Source organism: Ceratotherium simum, chromosome X (genome assembly GCF_057802395.1).
Source record: "Ceratotherium simum simum isolate JZ-2026a chromosome X, ASM5780239v1, whole genome shotgun sequence".
Classification (NCBI taxonomy): Eukaryota; Metazoa; Chordata; class Mammalia; order Perissodactyla; family Rhinocerotidae; genus Ceratotherium; species Ceratotherium simum.
In genome coordinates, this window is record NC_141940.1 from 88,459,565 (window position 1) to 88,483,406 (window position 23,842).

The window sequence follows — 23,842 nt, forward strand, 5'->3', positions numbered from 1 at the left end:
TTTTTGCTGAGGAAGACCGGCTCTGAGCTAACATCTATTGCCAATCCTCCTCCTTTTTTCCCCCAAAGCCCCAGTAGATAGTTGTATGTCATAGTTGCACATCCTTCTAGTTGCTGTATGTGGAACGAGGCCTCAGCATGGCCGGAGAAGCAGTGCGTCGGTGCATGCCCGGGATCCGAACCCGGGCCACCAGTAGCGGAGCATGCGCACTTAACCGCTAAGCCACAGGGCCGACCCCAGACTCTAATTTCTGAGAATGCCTTCTAATTACCTCTTTTGCCTGCCCAGTCTGCTTGGTAAATTCCTTCTCTCATCCTATAGGGTGAGAACAAAATCAAACATTATCTCTTATTTGAAGGCTTCTGTAATTTCCGCCCCCCACTTCCTCAGACAAATTAATTACTTCCTTTGCTGTAAACCTAGAACACGTATCTCAGAGAACCTAACACACTATATTACAGCTCATCACATATCTGTCTCCTACTCCAGACTGTGAACTCTCTGTATCCCTGGAAGTTAATTCTGACCTGGGTACATGGTATATGCACAGTCAAGATTTGTTATATGAATTCATTAATACGTTTACTGAATACTGCCTATATGTAAGGCTCAGTGATGAGCAATCTAGAGAATAAGAGATGACTAAGACAGCATCCTTGATTCATATGGAGGTAAAATAGTATAGTACAGTGGTTGCCAAATGTAAGAATGCATCAGAATCATCTGGAAGACTTGTTAAAACACAGATTTCTAGGCCCTACCCTCTAGAGCTTTTGATTCAGTAGAGCTGGGTAGGGTACAAGAATTTGCATTTCTAACAAGTCCCCAGACGATGCTGCTGCTACTAGTCCTGGGAGCACTATCATTTACTAACTGTGTGACCTTGGACAAGTTACTTAACCTCTCTGTGCCTCATCCATCATTTGTCTTCTGCCAATAGGAATAATAGTTGTGCTCAGGTGCATTATGAGGGTTAAATGAGTTAACATTTGTAAAAGAGGATTTTAAAATACAGGAAAAGGATTAGTAAGCCAACCTTCTGCTAATTTAACATCCTTCTGTGGTATGAACTGAACAAATTTGAGAGGGACTGTTGGCTCCCTGGTTTGGGGCACTGTGGTTATATTAATGCAGCTCAAAGAAGCATGAGCTTTTTTTTGAAAGGCTCTTTCAGGCTGTTGACTCATCTGGAGCTTCAAGTCAGCTAAATCCACTAAGCCCTTTTCACACTTGACACCGCCAATCCAAGTTCCTATTGTCCTGTTCTGCTGCAATTTATGTCCTTGAGCCTAAAGGCCAAGCTTCACATTTGTCCCCTTTTCATCTTGTTGACTTTGACCCATCTGCCCATTGAGGTCATTTTTCAATCTTGATTCTGTCATCCAGTAGCTCTCCCTCCAGCTTTAGGTACTTCGAAGTTGACAAGCTAGCCTTCTGTTTCTATTTGAATTGATTAAAATTGTTGCTAAGTACGGGACACTCCCTTACAGTTAACATCAGCCTATTCAAAAGCAACCTTTTGGTCATGATTACTTACCTGGTTATAAATCTGCCTGACATTGCTACATTCTAGCTCACAATGCCACCCATTTTTGTCACCTTGTTCACAAGATTCTCTTGACAAACTTGGCCTTGCTCAAATTCAGATGTTCTCTGATTCTGGAGGAAATGCTAGATGGGGCTGCCCTTGTATTCTCCTGGGAATGGCTTCTGCCAGCACTGCTTCCCCTTGTCTTCTCATCTGACCAAATTAGGTTTGACACTGAAGTTCAAGTTGCCTTAATTACAGAATTTTCTCTTTATCTAGCAGCTTTACATCCCCACCCCAGTTTATTTTATTAATCATTGCAACGTGATGCTATTATACATATGGAGAAATGAAGACCCAAAGAAGTTGTTTGCTCTAGGTTAGTGAATAAACCTGGAGGGCAACCAGCTGTGGCACACAGCTGCATTTTATTGTAGAACTACACTACAGAGGGCAGCCCATGCTCCAAGCTGCCAATAGATCTATAAATGATTTCAGCTACACCCTCATGGCTCTTTAACTTATAGATAGCATTAGCATAGTTTTTTCCTATTTCTTAATTTAATTCCTGATTAGTTAACATATTCACATGGTTCAAATTTTGTTAAAAAAATAGAAACATACACACATAGTATCTAGTAAAAAAAAAACTGTCTGCTATCCTTTCTCTGATATTCTTAATCTCCTACAGCCCCACCCCATCCCCACTCACAATCAGTTGACTACTGTCATTAGTTTATTGAATACCTTCTAGTATTTCTTCATGTATATACTAGTAAATATATGTGTTCTTATCCCTCCTCTTTTTAGCACTATACACATTGTTTTGAACTTTGCTTTTTTTTCTCCTTCTCAGTATATTTTGGATATCTTTTTGTATCAAGAATAGGTTACTTCCTCACTCTTTTTTACAGCTACAAAATATCCCATTATATAGATATACCATAATTTATTTAACCAGTCTCCTATTGATGGATAATTTGGTAGTTTTCAGTCTTGTGCTATTACAAACAATGCTATAATGAGCAACTTCATACGTGTCATTTTACATGTACATCTATAGGAAAAATTCCCAGAAGTGTAATTACTGGGTCAAAATGCATATGCCTTTGTAATTTTCATAGATACTGTCAAAGTGCCCTCTCTAGGGCTTCTGTCATTTTGCACTTCCATCCTCAGTGTGTAAGTGCGTATTTCCCCATGGCCTCCTCAATCAAGTGTGTTATCTATTTTTTTTTGTTGTTTTTGCCAATCTTCTAAACAAGAAAAAATGGTACCATGGCCTAGTTTTAATTAGTATCTTTCTTATTATGAGTAAGTTTGCTCATCTTTTCACCTTTAAGAGCCAATTTATATTTCCTTTTCTCATCAGCATAACACCTAGCTTATTTCTATCTAACACTGGGAAACAAGTTAGTTCTTTGAATTGCCCATTTTGCAGATAAGGAAACTGAAGCCCAAATAGCTCACAGTAGTTGGCCTCACCTTTAGAAAGGGATTGACCCAAAGGGCCTTTGACACTGTTAAAAAAACATTGGGGGCATACACGGGTCTATTCCAGGACCTCTGTCAGCAGGAGTCCTTGCTTCCAAGTATACCTCACAGGTCAACTAGATGTTGGCAGAAAGCTGCTTATGTGAATCTTTTAATTGGGGTACATACCCAAAGTCACATATTCATCTACAGGGTGTTGACAGGAGGTTGCTGGATAAGGAAGGGAAGCACAGAGCAGAATCAGGTTCTAAAACAAAGCAGACATAAGACTAGGGCCAGGCCATGAGTTGGGGCCTGCATTGCTGGTTGGTAGGCGGCAAGCGCATAAAAAGATACCACCTTTTAACTATTTTCTTCATATATCTTATGACCTCTCCCCTAATGTTTCAATTCCATACTGAACAGTCTCACCCTTATTTTTGAACTGCTTCCTCTAACATCTTCTTGTCGTTTTAGCTGGCCCCTGTCACCTCTCTGATGCCATCTTCTGCCGCTCTCTCTCTCTCACTCCACAACAGCCATGCTATTCTCTTCACTGGTCCTCAGACACCACAGACAGTCTCCCTTCTTTGGGTCCCAGTACTTATTCTTCCTCCTGCCCCTAAAAAACTCTTCCCCCAGATATCTGTATTGTTCACTTCCTCACTTCATTCATGGCTCATCTCAAATGTCACCTCCCCTAAGAAGCTGTCCCTGACTACCCTAAAATAACACCCCCTTCAGTCTCTGTCCCCTTTCCCTGCTTCCATTTTCTTCATATCATATTATTTTCTTTCTTTATTTATTATGGTCTGTCTCCCTCCATTAGAATATAAATTCCACAAGAGCAGAGATTGTTTCTATCTTGTCCACCACTGTATTCTCAGAACATAACAAGGACAGGCACAGAGAATGCCCTCAATACATATTTGTTGAATGAATGAATTAATATGTCTTAACTACCATTGTGTCAACATATTACCTTTTGTTAAAAATAAATGTTGAAAAGGGTACCACTTTTGGATAACATGTTCAGGGAGAGTAACTACTTCCAAGCTATTCTCCTGAAGGGAGATAGCAGACTCCTGTTGTAGCTATGAGTCCTGGCAAGCCCTGAAAATTTGGTGCATCACTGGCTAGCTGGCTCAGGATGCCTTCAAGCATGACTGGCCAAGGAGTAGAAATTGGCCCATAGAGGAAGCCTGCTTTAGATTTTTCCACGCAAAACAGCCATGAAATCTGCTCAAGTCAGCAGTCTTCCTTCAGGCTCTCTTTCACCCTACAACAAGTGGGACATCTCAACCCACCTCCCTCCCCCAGCCCACACCATCCAGGAGCAAACCACATGCTTTTTGCCCTTTGCATTTATTTTTGCTGGGGCATCCCGGGTAAGCCACAAGCTCAGAGGTTTGGGGTCTCACGATTTGTCCAGCGTCTCCTAGGGGGCCACTGCTCACTGCTTGTCTCCCTGCCAAGAGGCTTTAAGACTCAGCACGAGCTGGCAGTCTTTAGCAATTTAGACTGCTATAACTCCACTTCTCTATGGTGAACTTCAGTGTTGGGGATTATTAAAAGGCTCTCTCCTGTTCAGACAATTTCCGTATAGTCTTGTTTCCCCTGAAAGTGTGTGTGATAACTTGCATTTTTCTGCCAGAGCCTTAGAGGAGTGATTAAAGGTCCCTGCTTCACCCCATGTTGATATGTTGAGTCATTAGCTCCAGGCTAAAGACCTGGTATCTTCTCACAGTGAAAATTGAGGTATCCCAGGCAGAGAGAGGACTAATTGGTGTGCTGATCCTCTTCCTGGGCTCTCAACATTCTCCTTTCTCAGTTTCCCCTCAGCATTTTATTCATCCTTGGTTGTGGCGCCAATTTCCTTATTCCTTGTGTTCCATCATACTCTTGTGTATGAGTCTGTCTCCCCAGCTTGAGGGCAGGGACTATACCCCTAGCAGTATCTAGCATGATTGGCAGGGAATAGTTGCTCAGCAAATGTGGGTTGCCTGGCAACAGCTGAGCAAAGACCAGCTGTTTTTTTTTAAATAAAAGCCCCTTTGGGTTGTGTCCTGACTTCCCCTCTGTTCCTCAGTCTCAGGAGTCTGGGGCACAAGGAAACTCTGGGAGGTGTTGTATATGTCTATTACCTTGGTATTATGGGTGTTTGCATATGTCTAAACTCATTAAATTGTACACATTAAATATGTGCAGTTCTTTGTATAGCATTTATACCTCAATAAAACTGTTAAAAAAATCTTGGCAAAATTTGATGTTAAGTCATGTCTTGTTTCCATCTCAATGGCCCTGTTCTTTTTTTCCTTCTTTTTCTTTTTGTTGTGTGCATGTATCAGGCCAATTAGTAGTATCTTCAGACTTCTGGAGTCTCGATTGGTCATCAGCCTGTTCATGTCCCCTTCTCATCTTCATCAATTCCAAAAGCGGCGATCATCAAGGGATCGTCTTTCTCCGAAAATTCAAGCAATACCTTAACCCATCTCAAGTGTTTGACCTGTCGAAGGGTGGACCTGAAGCAGGGTAAGCGTGGGGTAAGGGATATACTTGGGTATATAGAAGGGGCTTCTCCCTCTATACTTTCTAGACAAGGATAGGCTTCCTGGAATTAGTTCTAGTACCTGGGCAGGAAAGATCTATCTTCTCAAGTCAGGACACAAACACATAACTCCAGAGCATTTTGGGTTGGCTGGTTGAAGGACTTTTAGCCCTCTCCCAGGTATCCTTTCAAGCCCATGTTCTGTTCCTAGATTTGCTCTACCTTTTCAGGTTGGAAGAGGTACAACTGTGTCTCCTGATCTCAGAGGAGGAGGCAAATGAATATTGCTGTCCACCTTTCTTGTCACTCACCCTTTCTTTTTTCTGGGGCCAAACAGGTATAGCTTACTACAGGCCTGTTTTATTTGGGAACCATCTGGTTCAGCCCTGGTTTCTGTGAGCCCACTGACCACCGTGCAAGGCATTCTTTCTGGGCCTCAGCAAGTAGATTTGGCTAGGTTACTAGTAGCTTCCATAGCAAGGTTGGGCACAGGAGAGTGTGGGTTGAGGCAAAGCCTGATCTCCAGGATTGCCTGTGGGAGGATTGCCTATGATCTTAAGTACACAGAGAGATAGGGGCTAAAGGAAAGAAGGCAAATAGCCTGTCATCAGGGTGCAGTAACAGCAGTCCTTGGGTCCTGGAACATTGTAGGAAAGAGTTGTAAAACCCAGCAGTTCATGAAATGACTCCCTTTTCTCCTCTTCCTTCCAGGCTGTGCATGTTCAAGAACTTTGCTCGCTTTCGCATCGTGGTTTGTGGTGGAGATGGTAGTGTGAGCTGGGTCTTATCTCTGATTGATGCCTTTGGATTACATGAAAGGGTGAGTCCCTAGCTGACTCAGTTTAGCCATTGCTAGAGAGACTGATGGTGTGTAGCTGCTCATCCCAAGAAATCCCTAGTCTTCACTCTCCTCATCTGTGAGATACATGTTTCCCACTGGTTTCATAGTCAACCTGACCAGTAGATTCCCAGTCTAAGCCTGCTCACCTAGACCATTTTCTGGTTGTCTATCTGTGGGAAGGAGAAATGAGAGAATTAGCAGAAAAAATGAGCAGTGTTCTATTCCCCAAGCCTTAAAGTGAAGATTTGAAGGGGAGGAAAGTAAGCAAAAAAGAAGTGGCCTCAGGCAGCATTCAGCCCTCAATTTCCTATCCCTCCTGAAGCCATTGATTTTCTTCCCTGAGTCTCAAGAGTAGCAGAAACTGTCCTCTACTTCTCTCACCTCTCCTTAAACAGCCTCTGCCCTTCTGACTCCAGTAGCTTTGTCTCCTGAGGCACCTCACCTCCTTGGCCCAGCCTAGATAGAAATTTGTGGCTATATTTCTCTTTTATAAGCATGGCTATAAATATTGGCATACTCTAGCAACTTTTCCCTTTACTGATTAGGTTCTGTATTGCCAAGAATGGGGCCCAACTCCTTAGGGAAAATTTCACTCAACTTCAAACATCTTCCTATTACACTTTCTAGAATCAGAAGTCCCTTATTGCCACTGGCTTTGAGACCACAATTTTTCCCAAAGAGCACCTTCTAGGTTCTTTTATGGGTGGATCTTAGTAGAACTGTCTGAAAAGGGTGCCTGGTTTTGTTTCTTGCAGTGTCAGCTGGCAGTCATCCCACTTGGAACCGGCAATGATCTGGCCCGTGTCCTAGGTTGGGGTGCATTCTGGAACAAAAACAAGTCACCTCTAAACATCCTCAACAGAGTGGAGCAGGCTAGTGTGAGGATTCTAGACAGGTGAGTGGCTAAAAGATCAGGCCATTGTGCTTCTTCCAGTCCCATACCAGTTACTCCCAGTTATATCATCTCAATCAGGAATGTTCTAACCTCCCTCACAGAGCCTCATTGCCTTTCTGGCTTCAGTGCAGGGCAGTTAAGGGCCCTTGTCTATTAGGAGTCCAGGGTCTACCATGTATCCTTCAAACATCACTGAAGCCTCTCTTCAAACTTAAAAGATCCGAGAGCAGGTGCCCCTTGGGTAAATTTCAAGGGTTCTGTGAACCCCCTTCAAATTGCATAGCTAATCTATGTAAGCATATTTTTTCCTGGGAAATTTTCCGTCTTTCTATTCTATTCTAGAATAGTATAGAAACTGTTCAATAGCTACATCAGGTTCTCAAAGAAACTCAAAAATATCAGGGTTCATAAACAATTGGCCTCGATTGTCTCTGCTCTAGAGAAGAGAAAGTATTGCCATCCTATCTTCTGATAAATACTTTCTATGCTAGGGCATAGTATTTGCTTTATGGCTGCCAATAAGGATATCCTTGGAAAGTTTTTCAAGTTACCAAGCTGGGCCCTACCACAAAGATTCTTATTCAGTAAGTCTTGGGTAGGGCCCTGGTATGTATATTTTATAAAAGCACCTCAGGTGATCTCGATAGTCACCTCTGATTGAGAAGCACTGCTCTCCGAGAACCCTGTGGTGGAATTCTTTCCATCATACTAGCCGAGAGAAGTCATGAGGTAGAGATCCCTCTTGTAGAATACCTTGAGATCAGGTGACCTGAGATAGCTTGGGCATCCCCTACAACCCATCTTTCCCCACCACATAAACATTTTGAACTGTTTCTTGACATGTGAAGCATTGATGCCAGCCTGTGATGAAACAGAGCCCTAAATATCTTTCAACTTTATTTCAGATGGAGTGTGATGATCCGTGAGACTCCCAGACAAACCCCATTGCTAAGAGGACAAGTTGAAATGGATGTACCCCAATTTGAGGTAACTACTGCCCAGATGTAATTCAGGCCAACATCTTTATTACACAGTGAAATAATAGCCAAACCCAGAGAGAAGCTTTTGTATTGTCCATGGGCTTGATGAGAACGAGATCATTGAGGACTGGGGACATGTCAGTCAGCAGCTATTTACCAAAAACTGTGTTAGGTATTGGGGATATAATTCATTCAGCCATTTACTTATTCATTCACTCAAAAGAGTTATGGAAAATATTTATGGATTAACTACTATGTGTAAGATACTGTTCTAGGAGCTGTTCTTATATGCTAGTTGGTAAAGAATGACACAGTCCATGCTGTCATGGAGCTCACAGTCTAGTTGCAGTGGTAGAAAAATAGTTTTAATAAAGTAGTATGAGTGTTAGTATACAAGGAAGTAGAGGGGGCTGGGAACACCTAGAAGATGTACCTAACTCAGTCTGGGGGAAATCAGGGAAAGCTTCTCAGAAGAATCGCCATTTTAGAAGAGATTTAAGGATCAGAGGGAGTTAACCAGGATCATAAGAAAGAGGAGGCCTGTTCCAGACAGATAGAACAGGGTGTTTTGTTCCAAAGGCAAGAGAGAGCATAGAATATTCACAGAACTGAAATGCATTCATAATGGCTGAGGCAAAGGGGCCAAGGAAGGGGTCTGCAGGGAGAGTGACTAAAGATGAGGCTAGAGAAGTAATCAGGGACCAGGCCAGGAAGGACCTGGTAAACCATGGTAGGAAATCTGAATATTTATCCTAAGAGCAATGGGAATTATTGAAGGTTTTTTTCTTATTTTATTATGAAAATTTTTAAACATACAGCAAATTTTAAATAGTAGATTCTACCCTTAATATTTCACTATATATTTTTTTAATCACATATCTAGTCATCTATCTATTCTGCTACCGAATAGAAAGGTTTTAAGCAGAGGACTTCCATGGTATGTAGAGAAACAATTGAAGGACTAGAGGCAAGGAGAAAAGATAGGAGATGCTATAATTGTCTAGGCAAAAGAGGATGGTGATTTGGACTGGTGAAGTGATAACAGGGATAAGGAGAAGTGGACATATTTAATACACATTGAAAAGATAGAATCATCAGGACTTGGTAGATATTTGAATGTAGAAGGTGATGAAGAGGAAGAAGTAGAAGTCCTGGTTAAGAGTACAGACTCGAGGGGCCGGCCCCGTGGCTTAGCGGTTAAGTGCGCACGCTCTGCTACTGGCGGCCCAGGTTCGGATTCCGGGCGCTCACCGACACACCGCTTCTCCAGCCATGCTGAGGTGGCATCCCACATACAGCAACTAGAAGGATGTGTAACTATGACATACAACTATCTACTGGGGCTTTGGGGAAAAAAAGGAGGAGGATTGGCAATAGATGTTAGCTCAGAGCCGGTCTTCCTCATCAAAAAGAGGAGGATTAGCATGGATGTTAGCTCAGGGCTGATCTTCCTCACAAAAAAATATAAAAAAATAAAAAGAGTACAGATTCGAGACCCAGACTACCTGGAATTGAATCCTGGCTCTGCCACTTATCAGCTCCCCCTTTCCTATGCCTCAGTTTTCTGCTCTGTAAAATGAGGACAATAACAATTCTTATCTTATAGGGTTCTTATAAGGATTACATGGTATATAGATATAGTTAGCTTAGAATAGAGCCTGGCCCATAGTAAGTACTATATAAGTGGATGCTATTATTATTACTGATATTATATAAGAGGTGACACTCTGGCATTGGAAAGATGTAGGTTTGAATCCCAGATCTATTATTTACTAGCTATGAGATTGTTTATTCATTTGAAACATGGAACAAACAGTACCTCTTTCATATGAGTTTTTGAGTATTAATTTAAATGAGAGGAAACAATAGACATCTCTTATTTTTAGAATGACCACAGATCTAAGATTATCTATGGGGATCTTCAACAAGAATTCTTTGATTGTGATTATTTCCTGAGAGGCAGTTGAATTGCTGGTAAAGAGTCAGTAGGAAATAATGAGGGAATGAAGATGGACAGCACACTATGTTACAGTGGTAAGATTCCAGGGCTGAACACTCCTTTTCCCCCTAGGCTGCTGCCATCCAACACTTAGAATCTGCAACCACTGAGTTGAACAAAATCCTGAAGGCCAAGTACCCCACAGAGATGATCATCGCAACCAGGTCAGTCTTCCTTTGGCTCTCAAACTTTGAGGTGTTTTTACCCCTCATGGGCTGTTCCTCAGTCAGAGATGGGGCTCATTTTGATAGCTTGGGGTGTTGAGGCCAAGGAAAGTATATGTTTACCTTCCCAAATCGAATTTTTTCCAACTCAAACCTCCTGAATGGAAAGTTTAGGAAAAAAAAGATGAGATTGGAGTGAGGGCTCCTGCAACTCCGAAAAGACAAAGTTGCGAGCCAGAGATTTGGAAGAAGGGTTACAGAAGGGAAACACAACATTCCACACCATTCAAGAGCATAGCATAGCTTCCTACTTTAGGGACACCTTGGTTTCCATCTGATACCAGGAAAGGTCTCTGTAGTACCTTCTACAGTTGCTTTCTCATAGCCTGAGCAACATATACCCTTCTCAATATGTGAGTTTATTCATTCCTCCTGGGACTCTTTGGAGGGTTCCTGCCAAGTCTACCACACTCTCCTTTGAGAAACACTCCCCACAGGGACCGTCCTCCCAATGTCATTATGTTTGTACTAACTTAGGTGGGCCTTTGAACCATAGCTGATTTGAACCAGGGTAAAATCCTGACCCAAGCTGGATCAACTGAATTATCTTTTCTGGAAATTCAGAATTAGGACTAAGAAATTACAGTTCAACTCTCTTAGGTACTTGCATATTTCCCCATATGTACATTAAAAAGCAGAAAAAAACAAAGAGAAAGGAGAGAGGGAGTGGGGGGAGAGGGAGAAGGAGAGGGAGAGAGGAGAGATCAGGAAAGAGACAGAGAGAATGAGGTGGAGGAAGATGGAAACTGATGACATTATAAGAGAGAAGGGCTCTGGACCTCTTGGTGCATGTCATGTTGTGCCATCTATCTTATCTTTCCAGATTCCTGTGCTCAGCAGTGGAAGATTTTGTGGTTGATATTGTAAAGGCCTGGAGTCAGATAAAACAGAACAATACAGCAGTAGAGTCTGTGATTTTGAAAGTAAGTTTCCATTCCTTTTTGTCTTACATTCTTTGTGGAGCCAGGGACCTCTTTTTAATAAAAGCAATGTGTCTCTCACTGGGAATTGTGCAAGAAAGGCAAGGAGGAGCAGCTGGTAAGCTTCCCTGATGGGGAAAGTCCAACTTCATCAAACTTCCATCTTTCACCAAATGAAGAGTGGCACCATGCATGCTTATACATGTACCATGTACCTAAGCATCTTCCAAGCATCTGCCCACACCTAGACATAAGGGTACACCAAGGATATATGCACATGATTGTGTACCAGAGCATGCTTGAAAATATGTACAAACAAATACATGCTAGAAATACACTCACATTCACCTCTATAACGAGCAACAACAGCAGCTAACACTTACATAGCACTTATTCTGTGCCAGGAACTGTTCCAAGCACTTTTAATGTATTAATTTATTTAATTGTCAAAACTGCCATAGAATATAGAAGCACAAAAACGTTAATTAATTTGCCTCAGGACTCAAACTATTAAGTGATTGAGCTGGGAATCAAGCCATAATCATGCAGTGCATCCCCAAACATACACACATACAAAGGCAGATACCAGGCGCCCATGCAGAGGCATATCCACATCCATAGGAGCATGCCCATGAAAACGCCAATCCAGAAATGTTTATATTTCCCATGTTAATATCATTTTGCAGGCCAATCTGACACAAGAAAGACTTGGCAACATACATTGAGGCCTGCAGCTGCTCAGAAACAAATGATGTCTGTTTGATCCCCTGACACGTTTTGGTTATCACATCACATCTACCCAAGTACTTCTTTCCCCAAACTTTCATCTCCCACAATGTAGTTTTTTATGCTCAGTGTTCCTAGCCAACTACTACCCCTCTCCACCTTTCTCCATACCATCCCAGCTCCTCATTCTGTCCTCTCAAGCACTGGTCCCTCTTTTTTTTTTTTTTTTTTGTGAGGAAGATCAGCCCTGAGCTAACATCCATGCTAATCCTCCTCTTTTTGCTGAGGAAGACGGGCTCTGAGCTAACATCTATTGCCAATCTTCCTCCTTTTTTTCCCCCAAAGCCCCAGTAGATAGTTGTATGTCATAGTTGCACATCCTTCTAGTTGTTGTATGTGGGACGCAGCCTCAGCATGGCCAGAGAAGCGGTGCGTCGGTGCGTGCCTGGGATCCGAACCCAGGCCACCAGTAGCGGAGCACGCGCACTTAACTGCTAAGCCACGGGGCCGGCCCGCACTGGTCCCTCTTAACAGTTCCCTGTCTCCTTTCTCCCTATATAGAGCGACTTAATGTATGAGAAGCTCAGTGTCCTGATTGATGTCCTGGCTGAGGAGGCAGCAGTTGAGAAGAGTGCTACAGAAAGTGCAGACAGTGGCAAGGCTGATGGAAAGCCCTTCATCCCTCAAATAGACCACATAGCCAAGTGCAAGTTGGAGCTGGCCACAAAGGCCAGAAATCTCCAGAAATCCTTGAAGCTCATCATATTCCAAGTTGAACAAGGTAAGAGTCCCAGCGTTGTGGTGATTGAGGCAGCGGAAAGAGAAGGTTCCAGTGGATGGTTTATTGGTCTCCCTCACTCTGGGTTTGCTATTTAGCTTCACTGAAACTTGACTAGATTCTGCATTCATATGGCATCCAAAGTCAGTCCTCAGATTCTGCTGATTTGAAAAGCCTCATTCCTGATAAGCTGCCCCTTTGATTCCTCCTACATCCCAGGCACTCAACTCTTGCTACTTGTTTATTTTTGGAACTAACACTCATCCTAAACAATTACAGCTACTAAATGGCCTAGCTCAAAGCTTTGTCAGCTTCCACCACCAGCCATGGAATTTTTTCCTACCTGCTCTTGTTTCCTTCCAACCACCAAGCCGTGACTATTTTAGAAAGAAAATAGTATTCATCTCTGCATGCCTTGCAGAGTATTAATCAGGCACAAGGGCCCGGAGAGTGGCCCTGGAAACTTTGGAATTGATTGCCATTTCCCACAACTCCTGATAATCTGCAAGCTTCTAATTCAGTATGAAAACTCTTTCAACTCCTCCAACTTCTTAATTTAACATTTTGGTTCCCACTTCTTCCCCACAATGCTTCTTTGAAAAACATGTCAGAAGATGGTGTAAGACCAAGTGTGTTCTGCTTGAGCTCTTGGAATTGAGCAGAAGTCCATATAACAAGAAAGTATCTCTGACTTTTAGCCATGGCATCTTCTCCTGCCTTGGTACCTTTAGATGTAACCGCAGCCAAGTTTCCAAGAAAGAAAGGAAATTTCCCTTCTGCGCTGTGAAAGAATTGGTCAGTTTGCCTCTATTTCTGTAGTTAGTTTCCAAATAGTGGGGATCAGATTAATCAGATGTAGCCATAACCCTGTTACAACCAACCCTTAGCTCGCTCCATCAACACATAAGTTAGATTTGGAAGTGCAGCTTGTGTCATGGTTACAAAGAAAGGCACCCTTGGTAGGATAGAGATTGAACCTATGAGCTTTGATGCAGGCTGAGCACCTGAGTTATACAACATATAAAAACTGGTGAAAAGAAGGAGACTTCTCACTTATTCTGGGTATGGGTGAGACATTTGAGTGAAAGAATGGCGTGGTCCTAGAGGCTCGAGTTTGGAACAAAAGTCATGTGAGTAAATAAATTAACAAAGAGGTGAAAATGGAGATAGAAGAGCAGAGGATTTCCCACCCTGCTCCCCCTACCCCGGCCCTGAATTTCAATTCATAACCACATTTACCGGGTGAAAGAAAAAGAATAACCAGTAAAACAAAGATATCTCAGACATGGATATGAAGATACATGGGGGCAAAACTGTAAAAAAGCTGAGACTACAAACAGCATCATGGAGGAGAAGTGATGGTCAAGTGGGAGTCTCCATTGTCTACCCACACACAGAATGGCATTAACTAAACAAAGGAGATGCTTAAGAAATGCTCAACAAATGTGACCAATCCTCCCTCCCTCCTTCCTTCCTTCCTCCCTTCCTCCCTCCATCCCTCCATCTCTCCATCTCTCCCTCCCTCCCGTTCTTCCATCCATCCTTCCTTCCTTGCTTCCTTCCTGTTTTTTTCTATAGTTCTGGATGAGCAAAGCCGACAGGCAATATCGGTTAAGAACTTTACTTCAACTTTCTTCCTGGAAGATGACTCAGAAGATATTAACCAGACGAGCCCAAAGCCCCGTAAGGATCTTTCTCTTCTCTTATTCTAGCCTTCACCACTGTCTTCTAGTTCCCAGAGAATAAAGGTGTGTTTTCATGCATCTTTTTTTTTTTTTTAAAGATTTTATTTATTTATTTTTCCCCCCAAAGCCCCAGTAGATAGTTGTATGTCATAGCTGCACATCCCTCTAGTTGCTGTATGTGGGACTCGGCCTCAGGATGGATGGAGAAGTGGTGCCTCGGTGCGCGCCCGGGATCCGAACCCGGGCCACCAGCATCGGAGCACGCACACTTAACCACCAAGCCACGGGGCCAGCCCTCATGCATCTTTCTTTAGCCATAATCCTACTCTGCAGTAGATAGTCCTTCCTCTTTCCCAGATCTCATGATCCCATGCCAATGTCCAGAAGTAACGACCCCATTAGGTACTTTTAAAAGGCTGGCCTGATGAAACCCAAGATTTGAAGCTGTTTTCACTGCCAACAAGTAAGCAGCCCAGCCTTACTATTCTCTCAGTGGAAGTCCCTGTCATCCAAGATGATCCCTCTTTGGAATGAGAACCCTGAATATTATCTAGGAGAAAGTCATTGAGCTTGACCCTGATTCCACAGAGAAAATAGGGTGAAATACAAGTCGGAGGGAAGGGCTTTCTTGTTTGTATCTGACAGCAAGGTGATTTCGTTTGTGTCTAGGTTCTCGTTGTGGCACTTTGTCTTCTATATCTTCTCTCAAAAGTGAGGACCTAGATAACCTAAATTTGGAGCACTTACATTTTACACCTGAAACTATGTGAGTATTTAGCCCTATCACCTTTGTATGGCTTCTTCCTTTCTCTGGTTCAGAGAATAGTCTAACGATACCCAGAGTCAAATCCTGACTCTACTTACTAGTTGTGTGACCTTACACAAGTAATTCAATCAATCTGAGCCTCAGTTTCCTCATGTATAAAATGGAGATAATTGTAGAACTTGCCACATAGGTTTGTTGTATTTATTGAGTTTATATATGCAAAGTACTTGCATTGAGCAGTTCTTGGCACCCATAGTAAAGTGCTATATGTGTTAACAGTTATTATTATTGTCATTATTATTATAAACACTTAATACATGTTGGCTGTTGTTATTTCAAAGGACCTGTTTTTCTACTGTTGCCTTTAACAGTAAATGATTGGAGGTACTAAAAGATAAATGGGCATTTAAAGGATTAGGTAGTAAATTTAAAGAAATCTATCTCATTAGCCCTACCTCTTTAGAATAGTTCCAGCAGCCAAGTTCCACCACATTCACTCATTTTGAGTTCCATTAAAAAGATCAGTTTGGACATCATTTAGAGAAAACCCAATTTCTGGACTGTGGTCAAGGGAGGCAAATCTCATGTGAGAGATGTAGAGTCATTTTAGTAATGAATGAAAAAAATTATCTATGATTGAGTAGCTAAACTGTACCCATTTTCAGTTTCTCAAAAGAAAGACACAACTAGAAATTATTTAAGTTTTCTGCAGCTTCCCATTTATTTTTATCTCCAACCCCCACTTCCCTCCACTTGACCATTGGTTTAAGATCATGTCTGAGGTCTCATGAACCTACCTAATGAGTTTTGATCAATGGTGTGCTGGCAAAAGTTTAACAGCCAGCTCTCTGGGGGAAAAAACGCTCTGATTTATTCCTGGTGTAAACCCTCCCACCATGGCCTATTTCAAACTGCTGATATAATGCCATTGAATGCAGACTTGGGAAGTGATAGACATAATCAGCTTACATGAGCTAGTATGAACTGGCTCCAGCACATTACTGGTTTTAATGTTGACACCCGAGATGGATGCAGAAGAATCAAAAATCTGCTTGCTTTTTTTGTTGTATATATATATGTCTACCCTCTTTTATCAGTCTTTTCCCTCAAATGTGTGGTAACTTTGCCCTTTGATGTGAAAGTGCTACAAAGGAGTTCAGACATCTTTGAAAACAGTAGTGCAGACTTTACTCTCATCATACATTTTATCTGAGATACTTAAAAGTTCTTTATGGGAATAAGTCAGTGACTCTATTTTCCGTATGTGGAGAAAATATTGGCCACTCATATCTGAGGGGCTCCAAAGATGACTTCTTTATTATGAGTCCCAATCCCACTAAATCCTCCCAACTGGCTGGGTGCCCTCCTCTTACAGCTAACAGACTAGTTATTAATACAATAGGATATATACATGTGCCTCTCAAGAACATAAAGGCTTGTGCCCAAAGTAGAAGAGGCCTTCCCTCAGTGGTTTTTGATCATGCAGATGAAGTCTGAAGCCCAATGATAACAGCACTTCTTTCCTGCACCAATGTCTGTCCTCTTCTTCCCTTTGGCTAATTTCAGACGCTTCAAAGAAAGGTGTGTCATGAACAACTATTTTGGAATTGGACTGGATGCTAAAATTTCTCTGGATTTCAACACCAGAAGAGATGAACACCCAGGACAATACAAGTAAGGAAAAGAAGCTTCCCTCCCTATATACAAACACAGAATCACAATACACACATGTATTCCTACATCCCCTAACTCTCAGACAAGCAACAGAAAGAAAGAGGTCCTTTTGAAGTAAAACACATCGGTCCCATTGTTAGCCTAGTGGGATGGCTTGCCCCAAATGTTGACCTGGTCTGTGATGACTCTGCACTGGCATCCTGAACTTGGAGCTGCCTTCATAATCTATACCTATGGATTGCTGTGGAAACACAGCTAACTGTTACTGTTACGGAAAACAGATTACATTGACTAGATTCAGCAAATTGCCTAGCTTCATTCTGCCTGTGAAAGCTTGACCAGGTCCTAGTAGTGGCTTCAGGTCTGTTTTTGCTTGGCAAGGCTGCAAAGTATCAAAGATCATCCTATTGGTTCTTGGTGTTCCTAACCTGGTCCCCCTGAACACATTGATTTTACCCCATCCAGTGTTGGCCTGCTTGGCACCTTCTGGTACTTTTGTATTGCAGACATACCCTAAGGTAGCCTCAGAGTTCTTGTGGTAAATTGAAACTACAAGTAAAAGGAAGCACAACCCCACCACCAGCACTACCCCTGCCGCTTGCCACCAGAACCTCTTTCTCAGAGCAGACCTGGGCTGAGGAACAAGTACTTTACCAGATATGTGGTTTTCAAACATTGTTTCCCAGTTGATTGTCTTTTTTTTTTTTTTATTGTTGCTCGTCTTTTCATTTTCTTAATGGTATCTTTTAAAATACAAAAGTTTTGGACTTTGTTGAGTTCTAGTTGATCAATTTTTTTCTTTTATGAACCATGCTTTTGATGCCATATCTAAGAAATCTTTGCCAACTCAAGGTCTTAAAAATTTGCTCCCAAGTTTTCTTCTAAAATTTTTGTTGTTTTTGCTCTTACATTTAAGTTTATGATCTACTTTGAGTTAATTTTTGTGTGTGGTGTGAGGTAAAGGTCTAAGTTCATCTTTTTGCTTGTGGATATCCAATTACCACAGCACCATTTTTTTTAACAGGTTTTTAGAGTTATTTATTTATTTATTTATTTTTAGGAAGATCAGCCCTGAGCTAACATCCATGCCAATCCTCCTCTTTTTGCTGAGGAAGACCGGCCCTAAGCTAACATCTATTGCCAATCCTCCTCCTTTTTTTCTATTTTTCTCCCCAAAGCCCCAGTAGATAGTTGTATGTCATAGTTGCACATCCTTCTAGTTGCTGTATGTGGGACACTGCCTCAGCGTGGCCGGAGAAGCGGTGTGTCGGTGCATGCCCGGGATCCGAACCCGGGCCGCTAGTAGCGGAGAGCATGCACTTAACCGCTAAGCCACAGGGCCAGCCCCAGCACCATTTTTTTAAGCTGTCCTTTCTCCAGGTGAATTGGGTTGGCACCTTTGTCAAAAATCAATTGACCATAAATGTAAGGATTTTTTTCTAGACTCTCACTTCTGTTCCATTGATCTATGTATCTATCCTCTGCAAGTACGACATTGTCTTGATAACGGTAGCTTTATAGTAAGTTTTGAAGTTGGGAGATGCAAGTCCTCCAACTTCGTTCTTTTTCAGATTTGTTTTGGTTGTTCTAGGCATTTTGCATTTCCATATAACTAAACTATTTTTATAGATGAGGACACTAAAGTGCCCAGAAAACTTATGGTTTTAAACAGGGTCCAAATAATTTTGTGCTAGCCTTTTTACGTTTCAAAACTCATGCCCTATGGGGACTCATTTCTGTGGCTCTACTTTAAAAGCTCTTAGTAAACTCGATTCAGCCTGTGATTGTAAGCCCCCTGCCTGTTTTTATCAGAGATTCTACAGTCAGCAGGACCTCGTCCTTCTCACTTCCACCCCAAGTCTCCCGATATCCTTGCCTGTCTCATATTCTCTCCACTGGCTCCTCCTCTACAATCTACCTCGTAAGCTTAGCTCCGTTCTATAGCACTGAATTAAGTGTTTTATATACAGGTCTTGGAAAATCCCTCCACTTTGCCAGAAAAGTTATGCTTCAAAGAAATTGCAGTCTAAGAGTCATATGTTTCAAATGAAATTGATTCCAAGCATCTGAAATCTTGTGCTCCTGGAATGGCACTCGCCAGGTTAGCTGGTGTGTACCAGCCAGTTAGGCTCACAGCTTTTTATGAGCATTGCTTTCTGAATATAGCCTGTCTCTTCCAAGTCTGAACCAATATCAGCAGCAAGGAGAAGTGACAAATCGATGGGATGCTGAGGCTTCAAGGGGGCCCAGGAACCTATTTCAGCAGGTGTTTGCATGGGGATAGCAGTTACACTATCCTAGCATCCTCTCTTGTGTCCAGTTACCATTCAACATAACTCCTTCCTATAAGAAGACACTTGAGGAATAAGATGATATCCCCTCTTGCTTTTCCTCATCCATTTATCTTTATATTATTCATCCTCTGACTACCTTTCTCTACCCTTATTTCCCTGTAGTAGCCGCATTAAGAACAAGATGTGGTATGGCCTTCTGGGAAGCAAGGAACTTTTGCAACGCTCTTACAGGAAACTGGAAGAACGAGTACACCTGGAGGTTAGTGGAAAAGAGGGTAATCTTTCCTGAGCATGGAGAAAGGAAATCTCATGACCTTGGAAATCAACTTTCCCCTATATCCTTGGTTCTTCTTGAGCTTTAACTCTGATCCTCACTCACAGCTCATGGGAGGAAGGCAGGAAGTTCAATTTCCATTTTATGGATAAGAAAATGATAGCATGAAGAGAAGACAGAGCCCTTCCCCCATCTCTGTAAATGTCCCTTCATACTGGTATCTGAAGAGCCAGCCAATGAGAGCTACTCTTTTTTTCAGTGTGATGGAGAAGCCATTTCCTTGCCAAACCTGCAAGGCATTGTAGTGCTCAACATTACCAGCTATGCTGGAGGTGTCAACTTTTGGGGAAGCAGCACAGCAACCACGGTGAGTATGGAACAAGGGACAGGGAGAGAGAAAGGCTTGACCCCTCTAAGGTATCTCAGAAAGGAGAGCTAGACTGACTGGAGTAGGAAGTGGACAATGGGAGAAGAGAAGGTGGGCTGGGGACCTTTATTAGCAGTAGCTATATGATCAGTTTTTTTAAGGCAATTACCGTTCCAGATCACAAGAATCAACCAAAGACCTCAGGATCAGATCAGTTCTTAAGTGTTGCTTGGACTTTGAATTTTCCACTCCTCAGGCCTGACAAATCCTTGAAAGGTTACCTAGGCCATGCTCTTTTCTCCAAGGGGGTCTGTCAATAAAATCTCCTGGAAAATTGGCCATGACTCCTTTCCTCTGAGCTCAACCAAGAAGGCCATGAGGCCAATGGGACTGGTCTGGGGGATTTATGATGCTCGATTGGACAGGAAGGGAACCAGCTAAGAGTTGTGATCTCAGTGCCCTTTTCCCAGATTGGCTTCCTGGCCTCAGCTTTCCCCTTTTAATATGTAGTTTCTCCACTTTTCATGAGCTAAAAAAATTCTCACCAGGAGCTTTCAAAGCATCCTTGCTTGTGATAGACGAGGTGTAGTTTCTCAAGGGTAGGACATGTGACACAGTTCTTCCTCATCAGGAATATGAGGCTCCTGCAATAGATGATGGAAAGCTGGAAGTAGTGGCAATCTTTGGTTCCGTACAGATGGCAATGTCCCGTATCATCAACCTTCATCATCATCGCATTGCCCAGGTAGGCAGGGGCTGAGTAGGCACCAGAAAAGGGCTGAGCTATGTGGCTACAGCCCAGGATGTGGGGTACTCCCAGGAAATACCTGGGTATAAGAGTGCCAGGGTGGTGGGGGCAGGTTATCTGTTGGGCAGCAAGGTGCTGGCTGAGGTTGGAGGAAGAGGTGGTAGGTACCAAAGAAGCAAAAAGCCCATAGGAAACAGGTGTTTCCTCCCTGGGATAATCTAATTCATAGTCTGCCAGTCCTGCTTCAGATACACATTAAGGCCATGACTGAGGGATTATCAGATTGGTCTATAGTAGTTGCCTCATTTTTCTCCCCTATTCTGTCTCCTCCTCTTCTCTGGCAGTGCCGTGAGGTGATGATAACCATTGATGGTGAAGAAGGTATCCCAGTGCAGGTGGATGGGGAGGCCTGGGTTCAGAAGCCAGGCCTTATCAAGATTAGATACAAGAATGCTGCCCAGATGTTGACAAGAGACCAGGTAAGAAGGGAAAGGCTCATCTTGAGCTCCTACATTGTCTCATCTACAGCTTTCACTTGAGTACTGAATATTTCCAGTCAAGAAGAATTCCTCAAAGGGAGGTCTGCATGCCACTTTTATCAGTCACCTTGAATGCTTATTAGAAATGCACATTCCTGGGCCCCACATCAGACTCAATCAGAATGAGGATGGGTAGTTCCTGGGAATTTGCATTTGTAAACAAGCTCCCTAAGACATTCTGATATATACTGACATTTGCAAACCATTGTCCAAGAGAGTGAGACAAGGAGCTCCCTCCTGTGGTTTTAGACAAAGTTGTCCTCCTCCCTCCACTGCACAGAGAGCTAAAGACCTCAGGTGGTTATGGATAAATCTGCTCTTTTAACAAGAGATTCTTCATTGAATATGGCCTTTAGGTTCCTTTAAGGTTCCTTTAAATGGTGCACTCACAAATGTCATCCACTTCAGCTAAGCCATCTAAAGCTAGAAAGGAGACGTCATTGATCAGATGTTCAGTCTTGGAGGCTTTCTTCCACTCTGACCTGTGGACAGTCCATAAAAATAGCAACAGAGAGGGTAGGGGAAGTCTAGTTTATAAACTGCCTACTTTGTGCTGGGCACTTTACATGTATTCTATCAAGTAGGTCCTCCCAACAATCCTATGAGGTAGAAACACTTATTACCATTTTACAGGTGAGGAAAATGAGGACCAGAGAGGTTAAATAATTTGCTAAAGGTCACACAACTAGTAAATGACAGAAGCATGATTCAAAATAAAACTAGATATGTCTGGCTCTAAAATCCATCACAACATATTGCCTAGATTTGGCAAAGAAGGGTATATGAAAGGTGCTCCACTGTCTTGTGGATCACAATGCCCTCATATAGCACCCTCTGGAAGGCAGACATCTGTCTTATTCAAGCACGTTGTCCCAAAACTCAGCATGGTAACAACAACAACAACAACAAAAACTAAAAGTGCCTATTATGAAAGAGGCATTGAATAAAATGATAGATAGATGTATAGGTGTTTAGATGGATGTATGGGGGAATGGATGGGGCCCTCTTTCCCCTTTACTCATTATACCCACAAATATCAGACTCACAGACAAATCTGTCACATGCCCTCTTAGCTACAACAATCCTACAGCAATCATTAGAATCTGCCACTATTTTCATCTCCAGGAGTTTGAGAACTCAATGAAAATGTGGGAGTACAAGCATACTGAAATTCAAGCTGCCTCTCAACCCCAGCTGGACTCCCAGGAAGCTCAAGATAGCCTCTCTGATGAGGAGTATGCCCAGATGCAGCACTTAGCTCGGCTTGCAGAAAACCTCATCAGCACGTAAGTGGACTGGCCCAGATACAGGGATACAGGGCTGGGAATCCCAAGAAGAGATGGGGAGAGGAAGCCAATTTGTGTCAGTTGGCTACTGGGGAGCCTGGCCTCAGAAGGAGTCTTGCCCAGAGCTCTGAAGATTAAAAGGGACTCTTGACAATCCAGGCAGGAAATAGTCTTTGTGCTCAGCAATAAGGCAGCTTAGACCTCTCCCATTAGGCCCAGAGATGAACCTTGACCTCCTCCTGCTGCCCCAGACCCAAGAGTACTAAGAATGTTTATCCTTGCCCTTAAATATCAGGAGGGCCTTGGAGTTCCTGGAGTCAGCTGCCCTCCTCTATTCTGGCCTCCCACTCTCCCAAAGCACCCAGTATCTAATTCAGGTGAGACAAGGATGGACAAAGGTGAATACCTAGAGAAGAGTAGAAACATTTTCTGGCATAAGTGGCTACCTAGAGACAAGTAGAAATAATAGGAGGAGTAAAGAATCCAGTTCAGGTACCCAAGGCTTTCATTTCTACCCTTATCCCAACCCGCACCAGCACCCCAGCCAGAAGTCCTTCAGAACTCCAGACTCATATATTGTCCTTGCTTTATTACAGACTTACTGACCTGAGCAAGGTCCACCAGCATGTGTCTGTCCTCATGGATTCTGTGAATGCCAGTGCTAACATCCTGAATGATATATTTTACAGCCAAGACAGTGGCAATGAGGCAGGTGCAGCTTCCTGTACTCCCATTGAGGTAAGGGGGGAAGGAGCAAATGAAGGAAAGGAGTCAAATCAAATAGGAAAGGGGATAAAAGAGACAGAAGGGGAGCCAGAGGCTGGGTGGAGAAACTGGGCAAATTATATGGCAGGAAACTAATGGATAGACTGGAGGGGTAGGCAGGTATTCCTTGACTTGTTACACGTCCAGAGTAGCTACTGGGGGAATCCCATAGCAAATTTCATCAGCCTGAGAGCTAGCCCTCTTCCCGGATAGCCATCGACCACACTGGCCTCAGACGAGAAATAGCCAGTGAATGGAGAGAAACTTGACCTCAGCCCTTCCTCATCCCAGGTGGATCCCTGTATAACCTGTTAAGGTGACACCTGTCATTGAAACCTGAGCTCCAGGCTGCCTTGGTTTCCTCTTGAGAAAAAGGTCCAGATTAGCATACTTGGTGTTAAATGTGCCATCCCATGACTTTACCCACTGCTAGAAGATTTAAGTGATGCTTTTATAAACTAACTTGAGTGCTAAGCAAACGACACAAAAGGGCCACATATAGGGTCAGGGCCTCCTAAAATGTGGGTTACCT

General features: G+C 42.8%; 1 protein-coding gene across 3 annotated transcripts in view; it reads left to right on the forward strand.

Annotated features, from left to right (window-relative positions):
• Positions 1-23,842, forward strand: part of DGKK (diacylglycerol kinase kappa) — a 116,276-nt gene that overhangs the window by 84,505 nt on the left and 7,929 nt on the right. For all 3 annotated transcript variants that reach the window (XM_087427235.1, XM_087427237.1, XM_087427236.1), the window contains 16 exons: positions 5,350-5,533; positions 6,261-6,369; positions 7,146-7,285; positions 8,191-8,272; positions 10,337-10,428; positions 11,312-11,411; positions 12,696-12,915; positions 14,491-14,595; positions 15,267-15,363; positions 16,930-17,037; positions 19,494-19,590; positions 19,865-19,972; positions 20,604-20,717; positions 21,065-21,199; positions 22,385-22,545; positions 23,142-23,283. In XM_087427235.1, coding sequence (XP_087283361.1) covers positions 5,350-5,533; positions 6,261-6,369; positions 7,146-7,285; positions 8,191-8,272; positions 10,337-10,428; positions 11,312-11,411; positions 12,696-12,915; positions 14,491-14,595; positions 15,267-15,363; positions 16,930-17,037; positions 19,494-19,590; positions 19,865-19,972; positions 20,604-20,717; positions 21,065-21,199; positions 22,385-22,545; positions 23,142-23,283 — 1,994 coding nt within the window. The remainder of the gene's footprint in view (positions 1-5,349; positions 5,534-6,260; positions 6,370-7,145; positions 7,286-8,190; positions 8,273-10,336; positions 10,429-11,311; positions 11,412-12,695; positions 12,916-14,490; positions 14,596-15,266; positions 15,364-16,929; positions 17,038-19,493; positions 19,591-19,864; positions 19,973-20,603; positions 20,718-21,064; positions 21,200-22,384; positions 22,546-23,141; positions 23,284-23,842) is intronic.